Raw genomic sequence first — 11,883 nt, 5'->3', positions numbered from 1 at the left:
CTTTTTTCAGTAATATATGATAGATGTATTAAATATAAAATTATAATACTTTTTTTTAGCAACGGAGTACGGTGAACAAAGCAAATAGATCAAATTTATCGATGCACTATCATGCGGGTTCTCGATCTTTTCATCACTTGTAAAAAAAATGGTTAGTTATTTTAGTCCCCATTAAATAGTAAAATATACATTTTTCTAGTTTAAATTCTGATATTGATTTTCATTTTGCAGTAAGAAGAAAGTCATGTTGACTATGATTTGACCTAATTGTATGCTAAAGTACATAACAATCATGATGGTGTTTGGAGCAATCATGAGGTAGAGGTAAATTATGTAAGTTTAAGTTTATTTAATTCCATTGTCTAAAGATATTTTTGTTACCTATACTAATTTTAATGTTTTTCTTTTTGTAGAACAAGATGATATCTCTTAAAAAAACTGATACGAATCCAGCTGATGAATCATCTGTCAACGATGCTCAAATCTTTTCTCAAGTTCTTGGATCACATTCTGAATATTTAAGGGGCTTAGGACGTTACGTGAAGCCATCCTCAACATTATCATCATCTTTTAAAGCCAGATCGAATGAAGACAAGACTAAGAAATTAGAGGAAACTACATTTGAGATCGAACAATTGAGGTTGAAGGAAAATGAGTTGCTGACCCGATTAGATCAAGTAGCAAATTTAGAGGCAATATTAGAAGAGAGACTACAATTAAATAACCAAAAAATATTTGAACAATCCCAGTCAGTGATATTCCAAAACTCTATGCCACCACTACCACCACAATCATAATTCATTTAATTCTTTTAATTGCCTTTATTTATGATGTTTGTAAACATTTGGACAATTGATGTATATAGATTACAATTTTAATTAGTATTTTCTTTTTAATTAAATTTCATTTTGTTTGATCAATATCGTTCAAACTTTAAATAACCTGTTCGAATGATAAATTACCATGTATGCATCCATTCTAACAAAAAAAAACCCATTCGAACGTATCGAGAAATACAATTCGTGCGTTCGTTCAAATAATTAAATATTTATTTGAATAACGTTATTTTTCAAAACTCCGTTCGAATAGAAGATTTCTGAAAATACATTGAGAGTTCAAACAGTTAATATTTTTCTTCGAACAAAAACCACTTAAAATGTGTTGGTTCGAACGGTCTTGGTCAGATTATTGGTTCGAATTAATATTTCATGTTGTTCGAACAAAATTTTAAATTCGAACATAAATTTTTTCATTCGAACTTGATTCTGAGACGACATTTTTTTGTCTCAAAAAATTTTTTTCATTCGAACGGTTTTGACTGGTTCCGCCCAATTTCGTCACTAAAAGTACTTTTTGGAGACTCCGAAAAGTTTCTGAGACGGCCTTTCTGAGACAAAATAGAAACAAAAATTTTTTATCTACAAAAATTTCTAGGGACGAAATTTAGATTTTTTAAGACAAAATTTTTTGTCTCATAAAACAAATCCTCTTGTAGTGAATGGAATGATGGGAGAATTATGATAAAATGAATGGCCGTATGCAGCATTAGTCCTTAGTTAATTTATAGCAGTACTTCATATATTATTAAAGCATCTTAAACATTTTTAAAACATGCATTTTAAAAAGAAAAGTACTTTGAATGATCATATATATTATTCTTAAAAAAGTAAAGTATATTATAAGGAAAACACTACTCTCACCTATAAAATCCATCAACAAAACCCACTGATTGATTTTTTTATTTTTATTTTTTAACTTAATAGTTAAACAAGTATTTTTTAATGAATTTGTGATTTTTTTTTTTTTGTATTTTTTTAAATGCTTAAAGTGCTTAAAAAAAAGTAAAAAGATAAAATTTTGCCATTCGGCGAGGATTCTCGATGAGAATAATTGAAAGCGATATTTCCTGACAGTTTATGATCATATGTACGTTTTGTTGCCATTGCCTTCTGCAATAGGGAAACCTAAAATCAAAACATAAATCTGGGTTGCTTTCCATGTCAAGACAGCTGAATGCACCAACCAAAGTCTCTGCAGGTTGTGTGTGTGTGATTGCTGTTTCATGCAACTTGCTTATAGAAAATGTACATCTTCTGTCTTATACGTTCAGTCTATTGGCTGGAATGGCACCTTAAAATATTATATCTCAATCCTTCATTGTCTACCTACAATACTTTGAAAGTGACCATACATAAAATTAAGGGTACTATGAGGGCCACCGAAGTTGGTCTAGAGAGTTTCTATCGAAAAGTGTAAAATACAATTTTTTTTTTTTCTTTTGGTGGTTTTTAAGCATTTTGTAAATCATCACTTTAAACAGTTTGAGAGAGAGAGAGAATGGTAACTTTTATCGAGATGCATACTCGGTGAATGCATCATTTTCCTAAAGTTAAATGCTTGAGTTGGGTTAGGGGGGTTACTTGTTTGCTTTATTCAATTACGTACTCAACATTGAAATCTCAGAGGCATTTTCTTTCTGGAAAGCGAGAAAGTGAAAGATTGTAAACGGGTATTTGATTTGAAACATCGCACTCTCAATAAAAGTTGACATTATAGAACAATTTTAACTTTCTAATTTCACTTCTCTGCCTCAAATGACATTATAGCACATCACACACTAGGCTGCGGGGTGGGCTATAGCCTCACAAAACAGCTTCTTCTTCTTCTTTTTTTTTGGTCCTTCTTGGTTTATTTCCTTTCAAGACGAATGAAGTCAATCTATCAATTCTGAAGAATCTAGGAACAGCACATGGGTGCGCCTGCACCTCTGCAAATCCTCGGCCACTGATCGTTCACATCCATCCAATCCAGTTTTCTATTGATGTGGTAATAGGCCATTCTCTTTCTAGCTTTTCAAAATAAATAATGCTAATATATCTCTTTATCTTATAATTGCTCATAAAATTAATTTCTTTTAAACAAAAAATTTTGGTTATTAATTAAAAAAGTGACTATTAGTGTATCAGTATTTTTTTATTTTTTAAAAATATTTAAACATGTTTAAAAAATGTTTGGAAAAAAAAAAGGTGTAATTATTTGCACTAGGGGCATACCAATTAGGCAAATTGAGAAGACATAACAGCACTATCCATTTAGAACACGCAAGAGTTGTAAGTTATTGCTAATTGAGAGACGTTTAATTAATCTATCTTACAATAAAATAAGTTCTACCATTTAAGTAGAATCAGAAAAGTTTGACAACATGATACATCACATCAAACTATATAATTAATTTGTAAATATTAAAATATGTATTGAAATATAAATATACATTAACAATGAAGTAGAAGAAAATCAAAACCCATAATCAGCTTTGAGAGTTTCTCCCAAATCTAGTTTCTCTAAACTCAATCATAAAATTTGTACGATTAAGACACAAGGGCAGATAGTTGCTTGGAAAGTACTTGTATTATGGAATAATGCATGGTTCAACCAAATAAATAGATAGCATGCAGTTGATATATATATATATATACATCTGTGTGTGTATGTGTAGAGTTTATCTATTGTTTTGGTTCGATCTAACCTTTAAATAAAATCCTAAAACTACTACATTTCTAACATCATGTTTCTCATGTACCTCTCACATTTCCATTTTTAATAGAAATTTATTGGTTTCTTTGATTTGTAAACTAGTTCACTTATTTTGAGTATCGAATATACTTGGGTTTCTGATACATTTTTCCTTCCTTGAAGCCTCACTTACTATCTACATATAATGCTTGCATCAAGCAAAGCGTAAAATTTTTTAAAGAAGAAAAGAGTAAATATGATATCAGATGATCATCTTCTTTGCCACAACTTTGATTAGGATTGTCGTTACAAGTGAAGAAATTAATTTACTTTCCACCCAATCCATTCTTTTTCATTTAAGGGGTAGGTTGCATCTTTCTCCCAGCATCTTTTTCATTGTCAGTCGCGTTGAGTTTTTATTAGCATAGTATGGATGGTCAAGATGTTGTGTAAAGCCTCTGTCATCTCCAAAAGCAAGGTGGCCGGTTATGTTCAATCCTTCATCGATCAGGTAGTCAGATGCAATCTACCTAATAGTATATTTTGTCTACTTCCCTTCACTCAAGACATTTAGGATCTAATGGTTTAAAATAATGCAAAGAAATAAAGAAGAAGATTGAGATCATTTGCTTTTAGAAAAATGGCTTGACTTCTATCAGGCCACTGTCACACAGAAGTACATCCACTATAAGAGAATTGGACTTTTATGACTAAAATTTAATGACCAAAATGACTATTTCCCACAGTTTTCATAGAAAATAGTCCTTTTAGTCATTAAAGTTTGGTCACAAAATCTCACTTCTCTTATACCAATTGGCTTCAAAACCTAATAAGTGGGCTACAAGATCATTTTCTGAATGAGAAGAGAAGATTCTCTTTCTACATTCTAGAAATATCTTACCTGTCCTTCCCTGCTCAACTTAGAATATCCCTTCGCTTTTAGCTAGTGGGATGAAGTTACATTGATTTTTTAGCGATCCAACATGAATGGCCAACACTACCTTGGAACTATTTGGAAGAGTTTATATATTGATCAAAACCTAACATCAACCATTATTATTGAAATGCGGTTGGTGCAAGTATATTTCTTTCGTGTAAGAATTGGAGAGGATAATATCTAATAAATTTTATTAATAACCCCCATTTATGGGAAAAGAATGATGTGTTTATAAATATCCAATGTAAAAATAATTTTCAAGTATATATCAAAAAATCTATGTACAGTCACTTTTATGTACTTTTTATAAATTTCACTAATATAATTGGCCGCGTCACGTTTTTCATATATATACATATATATTTAGAAAATGAAACAAAATTCAAACCACGAAAACTTGTGTCTTTTAAACGTAGATGTGGTATAGTAGCTCTATCAATCCTCAAACAACCCCTGTCTTCTTTTGGTGGAGGGTTGTAGCCAAGATAGTTCCAACATCCTTTGCTCCATGTTTAGGGAAAACATATCCGCAGATTGATTTTTTTTTTTTTTTTTTTCTCTATACTCACAACATGCCAAAATATGGAACTCCATGAAAACATGAAGAATCATTTCTCATAACTTCTAGATAGCAGAGTGAACCTCTCTTCTATGTGAGCTCCAATGAATGACAAGTTTTCATGAGTCACATTCTACAAAACCAACTTGACAGAAATTAGTTGTAAAGTATCCAACAAGTCATTTTCCTTTGCCCTATTGTTGGCTTATGACGGCCATATGGGGCTGAAAATGTGCTACAAGCCTACAAAGTTGTCGTCCCCATCTTTGATTATCCCGCCTCCTCCACCTGACTTTGGGTCACCGAAAGTACTACCATCTAAGTATCCCACAAGCTAGCCCGGACCACTTGATCATAACTCTCACGTACAGTTATAACCTTCACCAGAACGCAAAGAAGGACCGCCAATTTGCTGCAAAAAAATCTATAGCATACATCATTGTCTCGAAACGGGAGCTTTGCTCTTGCATGGGCCACATCTTTCATTCTTGATCAAGTGAAATAGATTTCAGTGTGAGAGCAACCGTACTAATTTCCATTATGATGCATATATATGGTGTTGTATTTGAATGGTTGGATTAGTGGAAAACATTTTTGGATTTGGGTCTTTAAAATTCAAATCCTAATCAGTTTGATTAAAATTTAGTCTAGGCCGATTGATTTTTCAACTTTCTAAAAATCGTGACATTAAAAGGAAAGGAATTCGAAATCATGGCATAAATTTGAAATCCAAACCTAAGCTAAATCCAAATTCCTTTAACCTAATGGAATTAGCAATATCCCATTATTTATAAACTAATCATGCATATTCTTTCCACCACTTATCTAATGTAGTACGTACCAACTGTCTATACAAAAGAAGATGAAATTAATATCTTCATTCAGGGGATCAAACAATGTCAAAGGACGAAGAGAAGCTAAACAACTACTACATGCATGCGTGGTGCATGCCCAGACGGAGACTGTCATTAAAAATTTAAAGGCTCCAAGCCACACAATGCGGAGATCGGGGAACCAAAAGGACAGTACCACCGCCATTAGCAGGCAACAGCTGGCATGCAGAGAATGGATGGCCACTATTGGATGAGTACACCAGTAGTGCTTAAGATCGAGAAAGTATTCAACCCAAGTAAGTAATTGAGAGCTCTACCTAGAACATGAAAGAAAACGGAAGTGACACAAACATATTAATTGCTACAGCTAGGTCGTACGTAGAAGCATCTCATGAGCTTGCTTTTCTCAGAAGCAACAGACATTATGGAATTGATCATAGGCCAAACACAGACTATGCATGATAAGAGTTTGATCAGGACTTTCGAAGATTCTATATATAAAGATATATATGGTGGAATTTCTTTTTAGGAAAAGTCGGTCAAGGATAATACTGAGATAGTGCAAGCTCAATTCATAGCATTGATAGTTGAGATTAGCTTCAGAGAACAGTAGTTTTCCCACTGGTAGTGGAAATATGATATTCGAGTACGAGATGATCAAATGGTAGATATATAAAAGGATTTAGAAAGAAGCTTTACAAGCTGACGTAACATAGTGCGATACCTCATATATTTTACTTGATTGTAAAAACAGTTCTATAATCTGACTTAAAATATCAAAGCACAAACTCGCACTTACATTTCTATTTGAGCACTACTAGTAATGCAGTGGGACATCACATCTCCCATGAAAAGCTATAATCTAACTTCACCTTCCCGGCACATAAACATATATACATACATCAGTTCAACATGACCTAGCTAGCTAGCTCGTTTAAACATGTGTATCCCACTTGAATGTTTTGTTTTTCCTCTTATATATGATGCGATATGCATTCCTTAGTATTTAAAAAGTAATAATAGTTGTAGTCATGAGTATGCAAGCGTTGCACATTCATTTTAAAACAAATAAATAAATACGGAAACCACATGAAAAAAAATTAATTTTTTAATAACAGATCTCACTCTTTATCAAAGTATTTGTACAGTGCTTATACACTCCACGACTGTATGTAGAATCATTCATACTTTAAATATGTTTGACAAGTATATATACATTGCGTACTAGTGGAGCTGATATCGCGCTTAATTTAGTGAATGATCACCGAACACCACATTTCCGATTTGTAAATGCATGATGTCTATGCTTTATAAGAAGAAAATGTTTACATTTTTTTTACGCAGCTTGTAACTGAGCTTTGAAATCGTTAATTAAGATCTGTAGCATATATCTACAAGATGCGTTTTTCCCTTTCTAGAATTGGACCATCCAATTCATTCATCATTTGCTTTAGAGAGTCTAGGTTCCAAAATCATTGCTATTTAAAATTATTTTGAATATTTAGTATAAGCTAGCTGAACGCATTCGATCGAACTAAAAAGTTAACAATAATAGAATATGGGTAGGCGATTAGAACGAATATGAGGACCAAAAATCATATTTGTTGGATAATTTTGCTAACATTTTCAAGTTAAGAATACTAAATAAACATAAAGAAATTATATAAAAGTAAACTCATAAACTAAAATAATTTTATATAATCCATTATATCTATTTTAAGACAAATTAATTTTATAATTTAACTAATTTTGTACTTTGTGACTAAATATTTATCTTTCAAGTGTAGTTAATCTTAGATATGACTTGTTATAACAAAGAAATTCTAGATGGCCTCTTCCTCTCTCACATAGGGATAAATACAGTCAAACACAGAAAACAATGGAGACTTTGAACCGTGAAGTGTCTGGCGAATGAATAGTCATCGTCGTGGTATCTCGACCTTTCTTCTTGGTTGGACCACCAGTGTCTCACCACTATAAATATGAATCCGCCAAGAACTCCCAGTTTCATCAAAAAGTGTTTTTCTTGAACGAGCCTTCAAACAACTAAATCAGCCACCCCAGCAAACCCCACATCCCCCCTCCCCCCTTCCCTTCCTTCTCCATTATCCTTTTCTCCCACCTAAAGATAAAGAAATTTAAAAAAGAGAGTTTTTAAGTATTTCTTCACCATGCATCCTACAGAAGTTGGAAAAGAGATGGTGAGGTTCTAAGTTACATATAATTTTTTACTTTTATCCCTTCTGCATGTCTTTGTTTCCTTTATTTTTTCTCTACTGCTTGGAATTCTAAATTCTTCTGGGTGACCGCGGTAGGAGGAAGCACACCAGTTACACATTTGGGAAGGCTATGTAGATTGGAGGAACAAGCCCGCCTTAAGAGGTCGTCATGGCGGCATGCTTGCTGCTTCCTTCGTCTTGGGTGAGTGAGCTTTGGATCAGCATGGGAACCTTTTTTGTATCCCCTTCAACCTTTTTTATTGTCTTCAAAGTTGGGGAGAAGTGTGTGTGTGTATAAACAAATGCATGCATATAGCACTAATAGTGATTTTGTTTATAATGCTAACTCTAGTCGTGGAGATACTGGAGAACCTAGCATACCTGGCCAATGCAAGCAATCTTGTGCTGTATATGTCAAAATTCATGCATTTTTCTCCATCCAGAGCTGCCAACATGGTTACCAATTTCATGGGTACAGCTTTCCTTCTGGCTCTTCTTGGTGCCTTTCTGGCAGATGCATTTTTCACTACTTACCGCATATACTTGATAAGTGCAGCAATAGAATTTACGGTGAGTTTTCCAACAAATTAAGGTTTATGCCTTTAATTATCCCTTTCCCACCAGCAATAGAATTTAAATCAGCTTGATAGAACTCGCTATTAGAATATCTCAATTATATAGTGTTATCCAGGGGATGACCCACACAAGGACTCACCCATGCTTGGCATGATGTGCAAACAGTACAGCAAAGATGATGGTGACCATAAAAATGCAAAATCTAGCCCCACCTAATGAAAGTTTTAATTGAAAACATAACTTTCTTCAGGGAGAGGAAACATGCATGACATATGTGATGGCAAAAAAAAGGTTTCTTGTACTCGCATTGTCCAATCACACTCTATGGTGACCTGGCTAGACCCCACACTTGGCTGTAAGTGGTTCTTTCTGGAATTTCAATTGGTGGAAGGAAACCCATCTCCTATTAATGCCAAAGGGCAGCCAGTTGTGTGATTTGAGTGTCATTTTCACATATTTCCATAACTAACCGTTAACTCTTAAACTGAAGGAGGACTATAGTTTATTGAAATACCACGTGATCAGTTGATCAAAGATGTTCAGCATAATTAATGAAATTCACAATCAAATTTAACAAGAGAAATGCCTACCTCAAAAATCGAGGTTGCAACGTGTCAATTTCAAAGAAGAGAAATGCTTGGTTCTCTAAAGACAACTGTAAAAAATTATTTTACTAACCGATATCCTTATGGTGCCTCAAATTATAAAGTTTTTTATATTGTAATATTGATCTTATATACCACATCAAACTAAGTTCGTTTCTCATAAGCAATCCTATTGTAATTCTTTCTTCTATGCCAACGACTTCTTTTTAGTGTATCTTGTTGTGTTACACTCTTCATGATCCACTGAAATCCGATGAAGTTTGTGTCACGGACTAGTTAATCAATTTCATAAAACCTAAGAACTGAATGACAAAAGAATTTGCTCTCTGCTGAATAAATCCTACAATAAAGATCATCTTTTCATGTCCTCACAAACTAATGAAACAGGGTCTTCTAATACTTACAATTCAAGCTCATGTTCCATCCTTGAAACCACCAGCCTGCATCTCAGTGAACATCAACAGTCCATGCCAGGAAGTTGGCGGTGCACAAGCAGTGATGTTGTTTGCAGGCCTCTATCTGGTGGCGCTGGGTGTTGGAGGGATAAAAGGTTCACTTCCACCACATGGGGCTGAGCAGTTTGATGAGACTACCCCACAAGGAAGGAAACAAAGATCATCTTTCTTTAACTACTATGTATGTTGCCTTTCCTGTGGGGCTTTAATTGCAGTCACTTTAGTGGTATGGGTTGAAGATCACAAAGGCTGGCAGTGGGGCTTTGGGATCTCCACTGCTACAATTCTGGCTTCCATCCCTGTTTTCCTCCTTGGCTCTCCCACTTACAGGACCAAAGTTCCTGCAGGAAGCCCCATCACAACAATGCTCAAGGTAGAATTTAGACAAATAGTGTTTAATCACTGCTTGTCTTAAAAGTCAATTAGTGTTAAACCGCCGCTTCCAAAAATTTAAATTGATAAAAAGTGGTAGATTTTAATTATTTATTTTATTTCTTAACATTCTATCTCAATAAATAGGCCCGGAGTCCAAACTATCAATTAATAAGTGAGCTCAACAAGTGAAATATTTTAATTTAATGAAGTGAAATGTAGAGTGGAGATTCGAACTCAAAACCTATGCTCTAATGCCATGTTTAATTATTAATTGTCCCAAAAACTTAAATTAATGTGAAGAATTATTCAAATTATATCCTTAACAAATATCAAAATACAACACGTTCTTCTTTATCGATCAAAATACAGCACATGCTACAAGTTGAATAACTGGAGTTGGCTAAAGAGAACTCTTTCACCTGTGTCCAACAGGTTCTTACTGCAGCGGTATACAACACATGCAGTGCTTGGATTGCTAGAAATACTGTTATGAGCAAAAGCCCAGCCTATACAGCAGAAACCAGAGAGGGAGAAGACAGTGAAGCTAAAGAAAAGGTGCCTAATCACAGTCTAACAGAAAGCCTCAAGTTCCTTGACAGAGCAGCAAACAACGAGCACAACCATTCAATGCTGAAATGCACAGAAAGGCAAGTAGAAGAAGTCAAGATAGTGTTAAGGATCCTCCCAATCTTCATGTCTACGATGATGCTAAACTGCTGTCTTGCTCAGCTCTCGACCTTTTCAGTTCAGCAAGCAGCCACCATGAACACCATGATTGGCTCCTTGAAGGTCCCACCAGCTTCTCTCCCCGTTTTCCCTGTCATCTTCATCATAATTCTTGCACCAGTCTATAGCCATGTGATTCTTCCATTTGCAAGAAAAATAACGAAAACCGAAATGGGTATCACTCATTTACAACGAATTGGGACAGGGCTGGTCCTTTCTATGGTGGGCATGGTCGTGGCAGCTCTGGTAGAAATGAAGCGAAAGAAGGTGGCAACAGATTCTGAGCTACTAAATTCTGAAGAACCTCTTCCTATAACATTCCTTTGGGTGGCTTTGCAGTACTTGTTCTTGGGATCAGCTGACCTTTTCACCTTGGCTGGAACGATGGAGTTCTTCTTCACCGAGGCGCCGTCAAGCATGAGATCTTTAGCCACAGCTCTCTCTTGGGCCTCCCTGGCTATGGGGTATTACCTCAGCTCAGTGCTAGTATCGATAGTCAATGATGTTACCGGTGCATATCGACACAGGCCATGGCTCTTAGGAAGCAACTTGAATTACTATCACCTCGAGAGGTTTTACTGGCTAATGTGTGTATTGAGCGGATTGAATTTCCTGCACTATCTTTTCTGGGCCAATCGCTACAAGTACAGATCAATGGAACCAAATCAATAACCGAGGCATATTTAATTGCAAAAGATATCATTCAATGCATATTTCTACGACCACTTTCACCAAACCATGAGATGATTTTCTTTTGTTGTAGTTCTTCATTGAAAGAGAGAACAAGAGGGTTATCCTCCAAATTGTATTTTGTACCAGACCACCAGTGTAGTAATTATTAGACTTTGCACAAGTAATTCTATATTTCGGTTTTATCGTCATCAAGGGCTATGTATAAAAGGAAAGGAAAAGGAAATGTCTACACAAATGAAGCCCATCCAAAGCAAAAGATAAAGAGCATAGATCCAAAAAGCTTGGTTCCTTCAAGAGGCACATAGCCAGGAGGCCCAGGACCAGCAAGGGCAATGGGCAAAATGGGTTCAAAACCGAGTACTAGTGGCCTCGTCCAAAGACCTGGGTAGATA

General features: G+C 34.9%; 1 protein-coding gene across 1 annotated transcript; it reads left to right on the top strand.

Annotated features, from left to right (window-relative positions):
- Window positions 1–7,749: 7,749 nt before the first annotated feature.
- LOC122289012 (protein NRT1/ PTR FAMILY 4.6-like) lies at window positions 7,750–11,651 on the top strand. The gene is made up of 5 exons (XM_043095883.1): window positions 7,750–8,043; window positions 8,158–8,263; window positions 8,414–8,631; window positions 9,630–10,070; window positions 10,505–11,651. The coding sequence occupies exons 1-5, from the start codon at window positions 8,014–8,016 to the stop codon at window positions 11,468–11,470; spliced, it is 1,761 nt and encodes a 586-aa protein (XP_042951817.1). The 5' UTR covers window positions 7,750–8,013; the 3' UTR covers window positions 11,471–11,651.
- Window positions 11,652–11,883: the final 232 nt, after the last annotated feature.

This window comes from Carya illinoinensis, chromosome 12, assembly GCF_018687715.1.
Source record: "Carya illinoinensis cultivar Pawnee chromosome 12, C.illinoinensisPawnee_v1, whole genome shotgun sequence".
Lineage (NCBI taxonomy): Eukaryota > Viridiplantae > Streptophyta > Magnoliopsida > Fagales > Juglandaceae > Carya > Carya illinoinensis.
The sequence above is the reverse complement of the archived record's forward strand: the minus strand, read 5'-3'. Positions and strand labels throughout refer to the sequence as shown.

Coding starts and splice junctions, on each gene's coding strand:
- LOC122289012 (XM_043095883.1), top strand. CDS start 8,014: ATGCATCCTACAGAAGTTGGAAAAGAGATG. Junction 8,044..8,157: donor CAGAAGTTGGAAAAGAGATG/GTGAGGTTCTAA, acceptor TGACCGCGGTAG/GAGGAAGCACACCAGTTACA. Junction 8,264..8,413: donor TGCTGCTTCCTTCGTCTTGG/GTGAGTGAGCTT, acceptor TGCTAACTCTAG/TCGTGGAGATACTGGAGAAC.